Source organism: Myxocyprinus asiaticus, chromosome 30 (assembly GCF_019703515.2).
Source record: "Myxocyprinus asiaticus isolate MX2 ecotype Aquarium Trade chromosome 30, UBuf_Myxa_2, whole genome shotgun sequence".
Classification (NCBI taxonomy): Eukaryota; Metazoa; Chordata; class Actinopteri; order Cypriniformes; family Catostomidae; genus Myxocyprinus; species Myxocyprinus asiaticus.
In genome coordinates this window covers 16,538,015-16,558,665 of record NC_059373.1, presented here as the reverse complement: position 1 = coordinate 16,558,665, position 20,651 = coordinate 16,538,015, and the positions used below count along the sequence as shown (strand labels likewise).

The following is a 20,651-nucleotide window of genomic DNA, read 5'->3' as shown; positions in this document are numbered from 1 at the left end:
GTGTATATTTGCAAAAGTCTGGTTTTGTCCATTTTTAAGAGTATACTTGCAATTACAGTAAATGGCTTCAAATTAAATATCTAACTACGGCTATGTTCAGACTGTAGGCAAATCAGATTTTTTCTCAAATCAGATCTTTTCAGGCCAACAGTCCGCACTATTAACTGCACGTGATCAAATCAGATTTGTACGTTCAGACATAACCAACCTATCTGCATGGGTTGCATTGGTAACGATGTAGGCGTACTCACATGACGATGCTTTCAAAACAGATGCGGGTGTATCATCTCGCTCTCCAAATAAGCGCCCTGTCCAGCTGTGGTGCAGAACTCCTCCGTCGCACAAGAAAAACTCAGTGACAGAGGTGACTGGTAAATATTGTGATGTTCCGTGCTGCAGTCACCGATTTTTTACGTCATCGTTGTGTGTCATGTTAAGAGTGACACAAAAGACCATTTGAAATCCTTTTTGAGCAGCCAGAGCGTCTGGACTGAGACGCATCTGAAAAAAATCATATTTCAATCGTATTTGAAACCACCTCCCGATGTGGTTTGAATCAGATTCGTAAAAATCTGATTTCATGTGGTTTTTTGCTGTCCAGACTATCAAAAACTCATCTGGATACAATCTGGATATGCAAAAAAATCTGATTTTTAGTGGCAGTCTGAACAAAGCCTAAAAGCCACAAAAGTCACATTTTTATTCCATGGGGCTTTAAAAGATGAACATAGACACTGTAGTTGTCCTCATTTACCACCGAAGAATGCAAGAAAAAAAAAAGAAAAAAAAAAAAGAAGATTAGGAGTAAAGAATATTCCCACAATAAATTGTTAATATTTTAAATCGAATAATTCAAAAATTATAAAACCACTCTTATATTTAATAGAAACACTACTTGATGATTGAGAGGGTTTTAGATACTTGACAATCAACATGATTGAAGTTGATGTACTGCTGGTAATCTAGCCATATCAAACATCTGTTGACAGCAATGCCTGTGCATTAATTATAATGGTAACCTGACAATTTTAAAGTGAACATTTTCAATCCTGTAATGAAGTGAAATCTTCCAGAAAAGTGTGAACAATTAAGTCATCTGAGCAACAATCAACAAAATTTCCATAAATACCTCACTGTTCTCTCTATGAATAAGTGCACTTGTAAGCATTCATTGACTGTGGGTCTGATTAGGCCCAGAGAAGTGCCGCTTACAAACAAACGAAGCCACCCGACTGGTTACACTGTCCCAATCTCATCAAATTAATCTTCACCTTTTAATATCAGTGTGATCTCGGTGGTAAAGCTGTCAAGAATCTCCCTTAAAGTCATGGCCACACTCTTTGTTGTTTCTCTGTCCCAGGTCCCATCGATGCCTCTAAACACCCCCAGAGCAAAGAATGATTGGAGTGTTGGTACAGCTGCTTCATCAATGCTTGATGGAACTCCAACATAAATGTCAATGTTAGAAAAACTTCCATGGCCAGGAAATATATTTACTCCATACAGTGTTTAATGTGGGGCAGTAAATGGAGCATACAGTATTTCACAGGCCCGGCTGTGAAGCAGCCATTGATTGCAGCCTCTGTGATGAGGCGGTGCGGACAGATGGGCAGATGTGAGTGGCTGTGCTGGGCAGAGTTAGCATGGCTCAAGCCCGCTCAAACCACCAGGTGGCATGGCCCCTGAAAGGGCTTCTTGTGGTCCAGGCGCTGCAGTGCCTGACTGCCTTTCCCCAGCCGACCACACTGATTCAGTCAGGCCCCTGTATCCGAGCCTGTGCCACCCAGGCACTCATCCTGATAGCCTGGGGCCTCCAATGCAATGCTTCCAACATTGCATATCAAGACAGGAAATAAAATAAACTCACAGACATAACCCAGTTCTGAAGGAGTTCCATAGATTAGAATGAAAAACCAGTGTTAAATCCAGCAACAGACTAGCCCAAGCCTAAGCACAATGCTTATCTTGTTTCTTAGGTTTAATTGCTCAGATGTTGTCAAATTTGGTTTATCCGTAATGTTTATCCAGACACCATTTGACAGGTAATAGCTGAAAACTCTCAAGATTGCGGACAAAATATAAGTATAGCTACAGATGAATGGATATAGGAAAATAAGGGGGGGGGGGGGTGGAATTGTCCTTCAGATCAAAATTAAATTAGGAGAGCAGAGAACTGTGAAGTTCTAAGAAAAAAATAAAAAATAAATGACATGACATCAAGTACATGGGCTCATCCAATTCACACAAAATGTAATAGAACAGTCATAAAAATTTACTAAAAAGGGAAGTGTGTAAAAAAAAAAAAAAAAAAATTAAAATACTTTCTCCTATCCCAGTTTAATAGACTACTGTATAAGTAAGCCATTTGTAGGCTGATTTTCATGAAAATTGTTTGTTTAAGATTCTCAATCAAGGGTGCTTTTCCAAATGCATCGTTAGCCAACTATGTTCGTAAGTTCCATCATTAAAAACATAGTTCAACAACTTGGTGTTTCCCGAAACTGTAGTTCTAACGAACATTTGCAAACAGCATTAAACAGTTGTGTGGTTGGAACTACAGCTCTTTACCTGTGGTTAGAAGCATAGTGCTCTGTGGACATTATTTCACTTCGCTGAGGCTTCTATATCTTTTTATTCCATATATATCTTTCAATTTGTCAAGAGTTTGATTACGTTTACATGCATTAAAAAAAAATAAATACAAAATTACACAGTGCATGCCAATTTCGTGTCATCAGTAGCTTTCTCTCATTAAACGTCTTTCTGGAGTATGTGTAAATGAGCTATTATAATTATTTTTTTCCGGAAGTTATTACTCCACCCACTGTGTAACACCATTAACGACAACTCTATGTTGTTGAACCAACGTGGTTCAAACAATGGATGTGCGAAATAGTTACTACGATTTCAGTAATCAGTCGTGACTAGCTAGTTAATTTCTCCAACGATGCATCATACTATGGTGGTTAAGCAATGAGGTATGTTGTTGTTCGGGAAACACACCCCAGACCAACACAGCAACACTGGCTCATCCAGTGGTGTAAGTTTTGGGTGGGACTTTTTGGGTCTTTTAACCAATGGCAGATGGGGGCAGTGTTTAGGAAACCTGTCTAAAACATTATATAATTATTTTTACCATTCCCTCTGGTGAAGCTAGTTTAAAGGGATAGGGATAGTTCCACTGAAATATGAAAATAATGTCATTATTTACCCTTATGTCATTACAAACCCATATTACTTTTTTCCAAGGAACACAAAAGGAAATGTTTCTGAAGGCAGAATTTTAGCCTCCACTCACTTCTATTGCATCTTTTTTCCATGCAATGAAAGTGAATATTGGCCGAGGCTAATATTCTGCCTAATATATCCTTTTATGTTCTAAGGAAGAAAGGCATATGGGTTAAGAACAACAAGAGGATGAGTAAATGGTGACAGAATTTACAGCTCTGGGTGAACTACCCCTTTAAGAATGGCTCAGCATCACAGGGTTTAACGCTTTGCCAGTGGCCATTGTGCCTGGCACAGTTTTTAAGGTCAGGTGTTAGTTAGGACTGTGGGAAGTGGGGCTCCCAGCTGGTGCAAAATTACTTCCATAGGACCATTAGCTCTTCAAAAGGGCTCTTCCCCTGGGGAACCCATGCATCCTTGCCTGACAGCAAGGAAATGAAGTGGTCAAACTGGAGCTGCTGCACTGTCACCTCTACATTCATTTCAACTTGCTGTTTCTCTGATTTGTGGGTGGCCTGGTGAGCCGTTCTGGCCATTCCTTGCACTGATGTTTTATTAGTTCCCCCTTACCGAGTGTAGCTTCTGATAGAGGCCACACGCGTTGCACACGTAGCCGCCGTTGGCATTCTTCCTCCACAGTGAGGTCTTGGTGGTCAGACAGTTGGCGCAAAAGACCCCCGAACCCCGCCGTCTCTGAAATCATAAAAGAGAGAGAGAGCCAAAGTGAGTAAATGATAGTGCTGCAGAGAGAAAGAGGGGAAAGGAGGATGGATGGAGATTCATGATCAGCATGGAGTAGTGAGCTGAATGTAAAAAAGACAAAAGCTCAAAGAGCCTACGAATGTGTATTTCACACAAAAATGACAATTCTGTCATTATTTAGTAATCCACATGTCCTTTCAAACCCCTATGACTTTCTTTCTTATGCAGAACACAAAAATATTTAATGAAACAAGCCCATCTTTTTAATAAAATGGCAGTTGATAGTGATTCACTGTAGGGCTTTACTGGTTGTTTAGATCAGAGTTACTATCAGAAATAATTAATAATTATTTCTGTAGTTATTAATTAATATTTAAATTAATCAATTGAATCTAACTCATTAAAACCTCACATGGGGCTCCAGTAAATGTAGTGTGCTACGTTTAGGAGCAAGTTTGGTTATTAGCAATAATTAATAATTATCAAAGATAATTATTAATTATTAAAATCAATGGAACATTGATGAGAATCAATGTTAGCTTTTTTAATCCTTTAAAATCAACAATTATCAAAGATAATCGTTAATTGTTAACATCGATGAAACATTAATTAAAATGAACACTAGCTTACTGATCATTCAAATTCAACAACCATCAAAGATAATTATCAATTATCAAAAATCAAAAGAATATTAATAAGGATTAACATTGACGGGGAACCACCCTGAAATCAGGGACTAATAACCAAATAGTAAAACAGTCTCAATATTAGATTGTTTTCTTAGGAAAATCGACATCCGAAGAATATCGATTTTCAGGGAAAAAAACAATGAATGAAGGTTTGAATCCGAGCACTGACATCCCGTCAGCATGACACAGGTGTATGCAAAACAAACCAAAACACTTCTCTTTGTAATATAAACAAAGTTTATTTATGCAGTAATATCAATTAATAATTAATACAATGCAGTCAATAAACTTCCGACTTACAACTACAAACTAAACAGTGATATGATTAGATATGGAAATAAAATAATCCTATAACACATAAGGTGTGTGTGACAGTGTGTGTGTGGGTGTGTGGTTAGTACGAGAGAGAGAGAACTGACAGCCCTAAAGCCGATTTCGCAATAGTGGGAGAGAAAGCAGCTCTCAGTTTATCACTCAGAGACGCGGTTTTACGAGCGGGGCTCGTAAAAGTCCTGCGTTATTTGACTCTATAATGGATGAACTCAGTTGCTGTCTCACCCGCAATGGCGAAATTGCGCAACAATTTTTGTTGGACCACAATACAGCAAAACAAATTCGTGATAATTAATACCCTGAGTATTAATAATGAGTGGACATGGCGGTCCGTAAACTGTACAAGCAAAACCTTGAAACACAAGAATAACACACTATAATATTCTATCTCTGCCCAGACGTAAACCTCTTACTTGAATCGCATGAGGACACAGGTAGAATGTGTTTTCCTCCGTCCTTTAACTCTGACCCGGTTCCTTGAGGCTCGGGTGATGACGGGAGGCCGTTTCCTCGCTCTGTCGGCGGGCGGTACGGCTGTTGATTCTCAGCGGGCTGGCGGAGAACTCAGAAATGTCGACTTGATTGAAGATGGAAGAGAAATCTTTAATCTCTTCACTTCTGTAGGCAAACGGATGAAGATGCGAATTGCTCGGCGGTCTCCTTCGGATCCGTTAGAGTGTTCGGTTGAACACAGAGTAATCTCAACTCGTCCAGCGAGATGGAGATTGTATGGCCACAGTTTCAAGTCGGACGTTACTTCCTTGTGCCACGAGGTTGCACCTGAGAGCAGCAAAGAGCTGCGTCCACACGCTGCAAACAAAGTCGCTGGAAGCAACTCACAAAGCATTTCAGAGGTATTTCAACTCCCGATGATGTCATGTTTGAGGGACGTTCTGTTGTGTGCCTCATCCAATAGGAGTTGAGAGTTCAATCCTTTTGTGAGCAAGGCTTCATGGATTTGTAGTCTGTTTTGGACTCCCTTTGTTTGATTTTGGCGCGATTTTTATCAGTAAGATTTACGACTTGGAAGGTGGGGGCTTGAGTTAGGTTTTACGACTGTATTAGGCCTGCCTTTGTCTTCTATCTGAATACATGAGGCCCAACATCACTTTAAAGCTTAATAAAGGACCCAAAAGTATCATAAAAGTAGTCCATAACACTCATCATATTCCAATTCTTCTGAAGGCATATGATAAGTTTTGGTAAGAACCAACCTGAAATACAAGTCATTTTTCAGTGAAAATCTCGATGTTGTGTATACATGAACCCTGAAAAAATATCTTGTTCACAGTGGCACGCATGCTCACCTGAGTCGTTGTGAGCGAGCTTCTCTCATAATGCTCATGAACATGCAATGGATTTCAAGATTTTCACTGAACAATTACTTTGGGAATTTGGGTTGTTTCTCACCAAAGCCTAGTCCTGTTTCAAAATCAAGCCAATTCAGCTCCATCTCTGTTAGGATGCTGTCTTTGAAGGCAGCTGCCTATGTAGGTAGTAGGCAGCGAGGCAACTCACTAGATTTTGAAAATGACATGAAGAGAGAGTAGAAAAGACAGGATACAGAGAAAAAAAGGAGGCAGAGGGTGGGTATAGGTGAGTTTGGTAGCTCAGACAGTGAGAGACACAATCTGTCCAATCAGAAAGTCAGGATGATGTGTGATTAATAGAATCATGCTGATTCTAACACTAATTAACCTTCCAGTGATTTATAGGCCTGAGATACCTCTGCGTCAGCAGCAGAAAGACCAGCTTTACCTGGCTATATTAAACCTGGATGTCTACACTAGCCTGACAAAAATATTTAGATCCTTCAATAAATGTCTCTTTTCTAATACATGCATGACAAGTACCGTAATACATCTGAGACTCAGAATATCTAGTTGCTTGAAATATTGCACTCTACTGTGAGAGTAGGGAAAAATAAACTGAAGTACAAAAAAAGGAGAGAGATATAGCCACATGAATCATCCGGCATAACTACAAGTGAATCCCAAGAGTCAACTGGGGCAAATTACTGGAATTATCTAGATTATGGCCCCTGTAAAAGTCGTTTAGCCTTATAGAATGTGTGCGATTTATTTAGCCTAACTTCAGACAGCTTGTGTAGGGAGCACATTTCTCCTGCCAGCAAAGTACAATGCTCCTAATTGTGCTCTAATACATTTAAAATGGAAAGTTTCTCTAGACATAATTTTGGCTTGGAGTCCGTCGAGCTTTTTTGGCAGTGAAAGCGGCACTTGATTCATTGGGTGTTTCACAACGTATCAGTGAAATGTTTTGAGGCGCAGCCAGCTTCCTATAGGCTAATTTTTCCATCCAGATGTGCCATTGGAGGGCCCTGCATCAGCTAAACTAATTATGATCTCACCTTCGCTGATGCCTGCTCACTCTACGGTTCGACATTGCCCATTAATCATAGCTACAGAGAAAATGAATGTGAAAAGAGAATGAGGGACGGTAGTCCGCACAACCATAAAGATTAAAAATGATGGCAATAAATTAATGAGATGGAGCAATGTTTTCCATGAGCTATCTGCAAATGCAAAGTCACTCTGACAACCGCCCTTTGAAACTAGAGAGCATCGTTCTGATGTACGCAGTGTTTTGGGACATTTACCATGGTAATATATTGTTTTTGGACATGTTTTCCTTGACATTTTGACATATAAGAGGTCTTTCTATTATAAAAACCTACTGTAAATTTCAGAACTCAAAACTTAATCCCCAATGCAATAAAAGCATTTATTGAAACCAAGCTGTCAAAACACCTCATTCTCTACTTCCGTGACAACCATACGTCATTAGGGGTACTCATTAATTCATAACTGCCTCTACAGCAACAACATCAACGCCTACTTCACATCATTGCACCCATGGCCCCGCCCACTGGCCCTAGGGCTCAGTTCATAAACATACAGAGAGAGAGAGAGAGAGAGAGATAGCAGGGCAAACAGTGTGGCCTAGTGTGATCTAGCTATTCCTAAACACCAAATGGGACCCATCTGGACTATTTTGAATAATTTTTGTATATAAACATGGACTACACAGACATCTTTGACTGTTGTCATGTCTCTGGCATCACTTTAAACAGTGGTTTAAGCAGTGTCAAATTACAACTCAGTTTTAAGCTATTCGGTTACATTCAGCTGCTGCCACTTGTTGTGTGCACAAACTGCTCAGCATACTGTTCTTTCGTCCATCTGTGCTAATTTTCATTGTTGGTGTATTTAAACGCACTAAATGGGAATCTTTAACCGTTTTGATGCATTTCTGGCGATGTGCACTTCAGTACAGGATGATACTGGAAACTGGACATGTGGGTCTTCATTGTGCTTTGGACTATCAATGCGTGTCATGTGAATGTGTCTTCAGTGTATTTCAGCGTGTACTGCTTGTGAACCATTCAAAAAATGATTCAAGCTTTACAAAGGAATTGTCATTGAAGGATGGGGCAGTTAAAAACACTATTGGACCCGATCAAAAACGTAAGTAAACAGGTGCTGAAACCGTTGTGTTCACCGGACGCATCAGTTGACCAGATGCGACACAACAGCTTGAGGCTGTCTACACCGTGCGCATCGACACAAACTTTCTAAACCATTTATTTGTGTTGTTGTTGGCAGCAGTAGTACCAGCGCAAAATAGAATGAGAGATCTGTTTACTGTAAAGGATGTTTTCATGGTAGACAGCAACACTGATTATAATGGGTTCTAATGCTTTTTACGTGACGCGCCTCTTGCGTCCAGTTGTGCTTGAGATGAACAGGTTAATATATTCGGATTCAATGTGTTGTATGTGCGTTATGTGTAAACCCTGAAATGTAGTTTTATAATATTGTGGGGTTGTTAATTCTCTTACGATTGAATCTCAAATATGGCTGTATTTGAGGGGCTGCATGATGTTAGCCAATTAGAACAGTGGGCATTTACATTGACATTTAAAAGAAGAGCTGAGGCCAAAACAGAGCATTTAGACAGAGAGCAAAAAACAAGGTGGAAAATGATCATATACCGTTTTGGTAAAACAAAAACAAAAAAAACCTTCACTAACATTATCAGTGGACCTCAGGGAAGACAATAAAACTATTTAAAAAAAAAAAAAAAAGGAGTATTTCATAACCCCTTTAAAGAGCAAGATATCTGGGATATTCTACAATATAAACCCACAATACCTTGCTGTAGGTTTTTCTCAAAATCAAATTATGGCTAATTTACGTCAGAATCGGTGCTTTCTTACAGCCTTAAAGCGAAAATTTATATATTTTCTGATCTCAGTGGGGCTTGTAGCTAGGGCCACATGCTAGTCCTGACAGTTTAGACATGATTGATTGATTTATTCTTTCCTATCCTGCTCTAGCGTTACAAACCAAACAGAGTGTCCATCATCAGCTATGTGGATTTCTCTCTCTGGCCTTCTGGACTCCAGAGCCAAATCACTCACATGTGTTCACTCCGCCTGGCCTGCAGTCCCACATTACAGAACAGGCTTTTCTGTGTAGAACAGCTGCTGAGTGTGTTAATGTACATTGAACCTACACACAGTGTGAACACAACTGATCATTTGTCTTATTGGTCATACTACTCATTTGTACCAGGCCCCAAAATGGTACTGTTTAGCCAATCATAAAACATATAGTATATGGTTATGTATACAGTAGGCCAAAAGTGTCGGCTTTAAAACAAAATCAATCAAAAACTCTCATTCTTGGAGCTAAAATAAAATCAGAAGGAATGGCTGGCCATGTCTGTGTTTGACTCTGGTGTCTGCTGACAGCACACATGTTGGATAATAGAGTGTAAATGTCTCAGTCACAAGGGGGAAAGGAGGATGCGGGAGTCAGCGCTGCAGAACACGTAAATTTGCTTTTATTTTCAGGATTCCAGTCACACTTTTGCCTTTTCAGAATCACTTTAGTTTACACTCATCAGCTTCAGTGATAACAGTCAACATAAACTCTTAAATATTAAGACAACAGCTTTGCAGCGTTCAGCTCCTCGTAACGCTGGGTGTGCGTGTGACAGGGACTCTCTCTCTCGGTCTGTCGTTCCGCCGGCCTTTTAAAGCCGTCTCTGCCATCACTGAAATGAGACACAGGTGTTTAATATCAACAATCACCAGGTGATGGCCCTTACCGCTTCCTCTCTCCCCACTGACAGACACATGACCACATCCCGCTCCACATAGAGGAATGTCAGTTTAGTATTAGTCAGAGATAATCAGGCTCTTGCATAATGTAATGCTGAAGACTTCACTTATACCAATGGGGGGGAGCAATAAAAGAATACAAATTACTGATAGACAAGGGTTACTCTGTTCACACTAGGCAAAATGTTGGATGAAAAATCTTAAAGTGAAACCTTTAGGTCCAAAATTATTATTTTTTTAAACCTGAGTTAAAATTGGCTTTGGTGAGTAACTTAAACTCGCCAAATTTAGCTGCAATATTGCATAGTTTAAATCAAACTGTAAGGATGACAGTCTGACCCCTGCTGTTGTAAGTGATGTGAGTGACTCAAATCAAAGACAAACTGCATACTAAAGAAAACATCTGTTGCAACTAGCGCATCTTTTTACAAATTTTTCCTTAATGGAAATGTTATCATCAGAAGTTTAACTAGAATCCCTAAGTTGTTTTAACTTCCAACAGTTTGGAAAAATCACATTAAGCTGCCAAACCGAAAATATAAGAAACAATCACCATGTGTCTTCAGATTTTTTTCAGGTGTGAGAAAAAGACTGGCTGTCTCATGTACATATAAATTCGAGTGACATGATGACTGCACTTTTTTGTCAAAAATATGCAAGTTAAAACAACAAATAAACCTGTTTCAAAAGGGATAAAAATATATATTTTAATAAAAACAATAGGGCTGCGTATTGATACAGATTTCCCGAATTGATTCTGATTTACAAGCTCTCAATTCGATTCGATTCTGATTTCGATTCAATATCGGGTCATAGGGGTATGTTTCTGTTATGTCCATTTCGCTTACATATGAAAACATTTTATTTTAAAAGCTTAATTATTATTGGACCTTCTAACCTTTAGGTAAACCTTCTAAGTACAATTCAAAAATATTAATTTTAAAAATGATTTTTTATCATTGATATTTTAAACATATTGGTTACATTTTTGCTTTTGGAAATTCAAATTCAGTCTATTCCATCAATAAATGTCTTGAAATTGCATATATTACTGTATGTTGCATACATATTTTTCTTACATGTTTATTGTTTACTTGCATAATTTTTACTACAAGTATTTACAGTGATTTTTAGATCACATGCTAAATTGATTCTGTCTCTTTAAGACTTCCGGCATCAGCCAGTTAGGCTGAGAGTGCATATAGCATGTTTTCTTTAGCACATCCATGTGTGATTAGAATTAACTGGTTCATTTTTTGTTGTTTTTAATCAACAACTGACTGTAAAGAACAGAAAGTGCATTAAAAGAGACATTATTTAATGACAACTGGATTGCGTGGATCTCATCTTTAGACACACAGAACGAGTCAAACCAAACTTTTACTCTCAACACACAGTGAAAGGATCTCATTGCCATTGTACTACTTAATCACTAGCGGTGGCGATTTCTCAGGGCCAGCAAAGCCTTCTCTGCTGGCATAACATGCCTAATAAATAAATATTTTTTCATCCTTTCATTCTCAATCACCTTTTTGCCTATGTATATTCAATCGCTTTCCACTCCTAATTAATCTACAAATGAATAGCAAAAAAAAAAAAAAATGCATCCAATCAGAATTTATTCCTCTATGCTTACAAGCAAAGTGTGACAACTGTTTCACAAATCGCATGCCTGAAGCCATGCTCCTTAGCCGAAGCAGCGCGTGGGTATGAGCTCCACCCCGTCAGGCCTTCATAATTTCCTCAGAATCCCTCAACAGTGTAAGTGAATAAGCATGTAAAGTCAGACTGTCAGATTCTTCAGCCAATCAGATTGATTTATTTGTTCTTGTGGGTATGGTCTTTAGGATATGACCAAGTCCAGGCTTTCTAGCTGGCCTTGAGTGACGCAATCACGCTTTAAGTGATGTACGTAATTTGAAAGCGGAGAGTGCAAGATCTTGCTGACGAGTCGGCTGTCATCACTGCTGTTATTGCCGTTGAGAAAGAGATCCTTATGGATTTAAAAACCTAAGATGTTCTGCATGATCGTGCGATTGATTAATTAAACAGGAAAGAAGGACTGATTTTCACTTCAAGCAAATTGGTAATGCTTTTTGCATTGTTATATCAACATCAGGAGTTTTCTAAGTGTAAATTAGGCTGCTTGAGCGTTCAGTGTTATCAAGTTTTGAAAAGTAACCGTGTACCCCGACAAAACAATTTATATCGCAAATATTATTAAAGAGCTTTTTCTTGGTATTATACCTCCTTGGTTCTGGCTTTCATGCGTTGACGTGTTTTTAAAATGTCATTTGGTATTATTAGTTGACTGCCATGTAATGTATGATGGGCATACGGTGTCTTATTCATTGTGAAACTGTGTTTTCTTAAATGGCATGAATCGCACTGTAGGCCTAGACTTAAAATGATCACTAGTGAGTAAAATCTGAAAGTTCACCTGCCAATGGCTAATCACACATTTTAGTCACATAGCGCAAAATTTGGTCGCTTATGCTAGTAATTTGCCTGCATTATAGAGGGTTGCCACATGGAGTAAAATATCCATCATGGGATTTAAGAATCGATACTGAGATTGTTCAAACGAAGATCGTGATGAACTGGAAAATCAACATTTTTCCCCAGTCCTTAAAAAAACAATGAAAAAGTCACATTTTCAATTTGCACCACTGACAAATATGGCAGAAAGTTCATGTTGGACCTAGACAACAGTTAAATTAATGTGGCTCCATTAACTTGAAAACTATTCTGATCAAATGCTCCAAATCAAGTTTTGCTTCACTGTACTCTATAACCAATGCTTTTCTAGATTGTTTATTGTAAAAGTTATTTTTCCAATAGCAAAACAAAATCACCAAAAAAATAGAGGCTCACCATGTCTGTTTGACTATAGTGTCCTTTAGTATGCTCGATCACAGTATGAACACAATCACATAATCCAGTTCAACCAGCAACTTGCATTTACAACTCAGCAGGTCAATATACAATCCATTGTACACATAAACTAGACACAGGACATGGTAGAATCACTGCTTGCACTCAGGTCATAGGGGTTCCAAAAACAATCCAAAGCTGTTAATAAGCAGTACACTGTAGCTAACAGAAGTAATGTTTGGTGTACAGGGAGAAACACACACACACACACAAACACGTTGGTGTGGCTATCCTTATGAGGACTCTCTATAGACATAAAGATTTGTATACTGTACAAACTATAGATTCTATCCCCTAACCCTACCCCTAAACCTAACCCTTCACAAAAAACATTCTACATTTTCAAAAAAACATTGTTTAGTATGTTTTTTAATTGATCTGAATTATGGGGACACTAGAAATGTCCTCATAAACCACATTTATAGCATAATACACTTGTAATTACCAGTTTGTAACCCAAGAAAATTTCCTCGTAAACCACCCAAACCCGCCCACACACATAGACACACACACTGGTACTCCTATAATTTTGAGAACTCTCCATAGACAATGATTCTGATACTGTACAAACTATATATTCTATCCCCTAACCCTACCCCTAAACCTAACCCTCACAGAAACCTTTTGCCATTTTTACATAAAAAAATAAATAAATAAAAAAAACATTGTTTAGTATGTTTTTAAAGCCGTTTGAATTACAGGGACACTAGGGGCATCCTCATAAACCACATTTATAGCATAATACCCTCGTGTGTAACCTAAAAAATGTCCTTGTAAACCACAAAAACCAACTCACACAAACAGGCACAAATACAAACACACACTAAAAAGTTAGCTATAGGCACAAGCCATAACTATTACATTTTAAGTAGGAGGGTGGAGTCTAATGGGGTGGGAGGGGCCAACAGACAAGAAACAAGTTTGGGGTGAGGGGTGGTCATGGGTCTAGCAAGTTCAATTGTCAATTACACAGGAAAGCACAGAAATAGCCTTCCCCTGTTGAACGGTGGACAATCCCAGACTTCCTTTTCAATGATCAACTAGACCGTTCTGCCATCTGTAAAAAATGAATGTGTACCTTGCCTTGCCAGGATCTGTTTTTCTCTCTCTTTCTCCCTCCATTCCATCTCAGAAAAAAGACAAGTTGGTGAGAAAAAAAAAACAAAAAAAACACTCGTTTAACTGGCTTGCTGCAGCTGCTCTCCAAAGGAAAAGAGGGGAGGAGAATGAGAGAAAGCCCTGATTGTCTTTGTTTTCCCAAAGTGCAAAGCGATTTTTCTAGTCTGCCACGTCTGGCCGTGCTGTAAGGTGATGCATTGTTTTTTTTTTCTGTGGGCTTGAGGGGCCGCAGAGAGCCTGGGCCCTGTCTGTTTCCTGGCCTGCTTCAGTTTATCACTGTATCTGCTCTTAGCGTCGCTACCGCTATCTGGAATCCGTCACGGCCTTCGCCAGGTGCCATGCATTATCACGCAAATGGCTGTGACAGTGCTATCACTAGTTAAAATACCACAAATCATAATTATAAGAAACTTTATGCTCCCAAAAGATGGCTACCTTTCATCTTGCACTCATCTGTCGCATGGGATGAAAAATTACATGACTGAGGTGTAATAATAGTTTGGATAATGTATTTTCCGAGATAATTTTTCCCCAAACAGCGAGTGGTGGAGCAGGGCTGTGACATAAGTATGTGTACAGGTATTGTGGGGGTTAGAGGTACTTGCAGTAAACAACAAAATGGCTGCTCTTGTTTGCATTGTAGGCTGTGATGAATGACCCTGCTGCACTCTGGTACTTTCTGTGGGTGTTGCCTGTGCATTCTGTTTGTGTGTGATTGATTACGAATGCCTTGCACCAGGTGCTCTGAGGAGTCAGAATAATTCGGTCATGGTAAGAGGAATCTAAAGTAACTAGAGGCAAGACCTAATTACATCTATTTATTTAACAAGCATGTTCCCACAATCCCATAAAGCTCTCCATTAAGAGCTTCTAGTCTCAGGTGAAAGAAGTGGGGTACAGGTGCCACACCTATCTGTCTTAAAGCCATTACAGTAATCTGCAGCTGCTCTTGAGGTTTGCAACCATTTTTACACATACTGTCAACTTTGGCCAATAAACAATATGCAATGTATGAAAAATGTCTGTTTTAGGACAGAAAATAACTGCTTTTAGCACCAAGCGTTTTTCAGTCCCAAGAGTGGCTCTAGAATTTCATTCTAAGACCCAGTTTTAAGCTGGACAGCAAAATTATCTGGCCAAATGCAGACACAATCTTAATCTTGTCAACACTGTTATTGATGAAAATGTTTGCTGATGAAGGTTTTTTTTTTATTTGATTTATTTAGTCAATGATAACGAAGACAAGACAAAAACGACACCTCATGATGACAATTAAACAATGTTAATTAAAACATACTGATAAATATATAAAATCAATGGCAAAATTTCACACTTTCTGCCAGCGCTCAAATTGTTTTTTTTGAGTGCTCAAAAGTTTGCATACCCTCGCAGAAATTGTGAAATTTTGGCATTGATTTTGAAAATATGACTGATCATGCAAAAAAACTGTCATTTATTGAAGGATAGTGATCATATGAAGCCATTTATTATCACATAGTTGTTTGACTCCTTTTTAAATCATAATGATAGCAGAAATCACCCAAACGGCCCTGATCAAAAGTTTACATACCCTTGAATGTTTGGCCTTGTTACAGACACACAAGGTGACACACACAGGTTTAAATGGCAATTAAAAGTTAATTTCCCACACATGTGGCTTTTTAAATTGCAATTAGTGTCTGTGTATAAATAGTCAATGAGTTTGTTAGCTCTCACGTGGATGCACTGAGCAGGCTAGAAACTGAACCATGGGGAGCAGAAAAGAATTGTCAAAAGACCTGCGTAACAAGGTAATTGAACTTTATAAAGATGGAAAAGGATATAAAAAGATATCCAAAGCCTTGAAAATGCCAGTCAGTACTGTTCAGTCACTTATTAAGAAGTGGAAAATTCAGGGATATCTTGATACCAAGCCAAGGTCAGGCAGACCAAGAAAGATTTCAGCCACAACTGCCAGAAGAATTGTTCGGGATACAAAGAAAAACCCACAGGTAACCTCAGGAGAAATACAGGCTGCTCTGGAAAAAGATGATGTGGTTGTTTCAAGGAGCACAATACGATGATACTTGAAGAAATATGAGCTGCATGGTCGAGTTGCCAGAAAGAAGCCTTTACTGTGCCAGTGCCACCAAAAAGCCCGGTTACATTATGCCCGTCAACACCTTGACACGCCTCACAGCTTCTGGCACGCTGTACTTTGGAGTGACGAGACCAAAATAGAGCTTTATGGTCACAACCATAAGTGCTATGTTTGGAGAGGGGTCAACAAGGCCTATAGTGAAAAGAATACCATCCCCACTGTGAAGCATGGTGGTAGCTCACTGATGTTTTGGGGGTGTGTGAGCTCTAAAAGCATGGGGAATCTTGTGAAAATTGATGGCAAGATGAATGCAGCATGTTATCAGAAAATACTGGCAGACAATTTGCATTCTTCTGCATGAAAGCTGCGCATGGGACACTCTTGGACTTTCCAGCACGACAATGACCCTAAGCACCAAGTTGACCCTCCAGTGGTTACAGCAGTAAAAGGTGAAGGTTCTGGAGTGGCCGTCACAGTCTCCTGACCTTAATATCATCAAGCCACTCTGGGGAGATCTCAAACTTGCGGTTCATGCAAGACGACCAAAGACTTTGCATGACCTGGAGGCATTTTGCCAAGACGAATGGGCAGCTATACCACCTGCAAGAATTTGGGGCCTCATAGACAACTATTACAAAAGACTGCACGCTGTCATTGATGCTAAAGGGGGCAATACACAGTATTAAGAGCTAAGGGTATGCAGACTTTTGAACAGGGGTTATTTAATTTTTTATTTTATGATTGTGCCAATCTGTTATAACCTACAGTTGAATATGAATCCCATAAGAAATACAGTAAATGTGTTTTGACTGCTCACTTATGTTTTCTTTAAAAATGGTACATATATTACCAATTCTCCAAGGGTATGCAAACTTTTGAGCACAACTGTTTGTATATATATATATATATATATATATATATATATATATATATATATATATATATATATATATATATATATATATAATTGCTACACTAAAAAGTAGCTAATCACTAAATGTACTAATTAATGAAAATTACATGATAAAATATTGATTACATTTGAAGGACTTTTTCATCAAAAGACAAAAATTATGACTGTTATGAAAATCTGTTGAAAAAATTTACATTGTGCAGACAATGAAAATGATGAGAGAAAGGTGACTTACTGAGATTCTTGGAAACAGACACATTACAGATCTAATTTAAGAAAATGTCTAATATAGCATTTAGCATGCTGTCTGGATATAAGAGAGAGGATTGTCTGGTTTAAAGGGGCGATTTACATGCAAAGCCACTGAAATGAAATGACATACAATTCACTTAGGCAATCCGCGGGGCCTCTCACATTAAATAAACAATTATTTAATCAGCTGCGGGGAAATTAGGTGAGCCCCTACTGACAATTTCAATTTCAGAAATCCTGCGTCAACATTTCAAGGCTCAAGCGGTACTATCACAATGCCGTGAGCAAACATCTGGATACAATTGCATACATATCGAACCATCAAGTCTTGTCTTAGGTGGACGATTTACTGGGTTTACGCAAATCCAACATATCTTGCCAAATTGCAGCTCTAATTGTATAATTCAGTTTTATAAATAAGGTTTAAATTATTCCTTGAAAGCTTTACTTCTCCTAGAACCTTGAGAAGAGATCCTGGGAGGTCACGGTTTGGTGTAATTCTCAATATGCTTCATGTCAAGACGAACTCTTTTAAAAGAAGGTCAAGCCAGCAGGAAGTCTAAACATCAAATCATCTGTTCTGTAGCTAATTATAAGACACTTAATCAACTTTTAAGACAAATGATATTGCCAACTATTACAATGTATTAAGCCCCATTCACAGTGACACCGTCTTTATTGCTGGAGGTCGCCCGGCCATCATTGCTAATGTCATCGGTGGGCTGCATAACTGACCATAGCTTTTTGTAAATCTTATCACAATGAGATGTACTGCCATTAAAACAAGATTAATTCTAATGAACAAGTCATTCAAATTTGACAAGGAATAATTTTTTTTTTTTTTTTTTTTTTTTTATGCTTAAAACTGACATTCTGCATATTATATGTGATTACTGACCAATCATATAGAGCAGTCAAATCACACACAGTAACATAAACTTCTCTGTCTTGCCTGTACTCGACTATAGTATCGCACTGCAGACGAATCATTTGAGCTCCAAGGTTTCCAGTCTTTTTATCCAAAGAATTTCCATTATTATTATTATTATTATTATTATTATTATTATTTCAAGACTTTTGTGACATTTGACACTTTTCCAGTAATTTGTGATAACTGGGTAAGGGTTTAAAAAAAAAAAAAAATCATTAAAATAATTCACTAGTTCAGACCAATTTGTGAACCAAGAACTGACACAAAAGAATAATTCACAATAAATAGGTATATTCATTATAGACTGTAATTTTCATGACTTGTCCAGGCCTGGAAATATATTTACAGGTTTTCTGTGACCGTGTGATACCTGGAGCTCTACTGTCTTCACTACCACTGGCATTCACTCCTATTTTAAACTCCTCTCAACTTTGTAAAGTCACTGGACCTGCCTACATCATGTTGCCAACGGCTGTCAGACATATTACTGGAAATAGCCAACTCCCATTGGAAATGAAAGACATCCAGTTGCTTTGTCATTTCAGATTGCTGTTGGTGTGAACACCCCTGTACACAACCAAGTTTCAACTAATACATAACAACTACATTCACAATGGGTCTGATATCAATCTGGAAAAAGCATGGACATGTACTCTATCAACAGTGTCAGACAGAAACTGAGAAAAACATCTTCCACTTCAACCTGCCACAGCTGACCAGCTCCCTCGGTCCACCTTCACCAAAACTCTCGTAGGAGATGGGCTACGGGCTCTCGATTCAACGAGAGCCCTTCTATTATCTCTATCCAAATCCCCATCCTCTTTCTTTGTCCGGCCCTGCATCACACTGTGGTGAACCCCGCTGTTACACAAGACTATCTGAGCTCTCTCAGTTTTTGGCTTTCTCTCTAAATGAGATCAAATCAGAGTACATGATCAAAGACAAGACTGGCCTTTATCTGGAAGTGAGAAATGCAGATATCCATTTGCACACAGAGGGCTTAAGCTTGTAGTCATGAGAGTAGCCTATTGTACTGTTAAAAAAAAATTAAAAAAACAGAAGAAGGCTTTATGTAATCTGGAATAATCTATTCCAGAGGCCGAACAATGATGTAGTCTCTCCTTACCGCTACAAAGTCCTTTGACAGTATCAGTATACCTGTACCCCTTATCTAGGTCTTCCTTAGATATGTGGTATCCTCTTCTCAGAGGCAGTTCCGAGTACACATCCTGTCTCGGTGACAGCAGAGGAAATCCGGATACACTGCAGAAATGTGTCATCTGTCACCTCTGTAAGGTCATCTTCAATGCTGTTTGTATCGACTTGTCCTGGATGTCATATCACGGGGCCAGCTGACCCGAGACAATAGTTAAAGTGACAGACAATGATGAGCAGGAAAGAGAGCAAAGAGTTCAGGCATGACTTCACCAGCACACCTGTTCATATGTCAGAGAAGCCTTTGAGGTTACTGTCAGTCACTGAATAGGTTGAGGGCAACAAGTTGCCTCCTGATCTAGGAACGGTTTCCTAGATTTAGAAAACAACTGCATTTATTAAGATAAAAACAATACATTTGGTTTCAGACCAGTATTTTACTTTCAATGTCCATCAAAGACATTCAATAACCTACTTTGTGTTCTTTGATGAAACTACGAATTACATACTGGTTTTTAAAGTTAAAAGATGATGGTAAGTCGAAATGGTAAGTGTGCTTAAATGTAAAGTGGCCCCAAAAAGTATTTAGACAATTAAGTCACACTTAAAAATGTCTGAATGTCATTTCAGTAGATGCAAAATATCAAACCAAGTGGCATCTGTAAACAAACGATGCTAGACATTTTTTTGTTAAAAAACGCTAAGGCATACGTATATTTTTAATTGGCTTATGCATCCAAATAGTTTATTTGGGGTCACTATATATTAATTTGGTCCTAAACCAGGCCACAAGTCAACTGATGCAAGCTGAAAAAGAGACATAAATGGTGATCTTGAATCTTGTAGAATATGATTTAAATTTGGAAACATTTGCAAGGTATTGCCGAATATTTTCGATCTGCAGACCTGAGATAAAATGTCTGAAAAAAAAAAAAAACTTCCCCAAACCACATAAAATACAGACTGTGGGAACTGCCACCAGCAAAACTCTGGCACACTTTGCTTTAATAGTGTGTGCTGTAATATTGTGTGGAAAGGAGGACACTGAAACCTAAATTCACCATGCCCTGGAGGGAAAACACAGGCCACAGCAAATGCACACTTGAGTGTGTCTATGTGTGGGAAAGAGACTGTGTATACTACACAACACTAAGCATCTGAACGTG

The 20,651-nt window shown here is 38.6% G+C and overlaps 1 protein-coding gene across 6 annotated transcripts in view; it reads right to left on the bottom strand.

The window, feature by feature from the left end:
• Positions 1 to 20,651, bottom strand: part of trps1 (trichorhinophalangeal syndrome I) — a 221,675-nt gene that overhangs the window by 9,775 nt on the left and 191,249 nt on the right. For all 6 annotated transcript variants that reach the window (XM_051663822.1, XM_051663821.1, XM_051663827.1 and 3 more), the window contains one exon: positions 3,799 to 3,921. In XM_051663822.1, the coding sequence (XP_051519782.1) occupies positions 3,799 to 3,921 (123 nt within the window). The remainder of the gene's footprint in view (positions 1 to 3,798; positions 3,922 to 20,651) is intronic.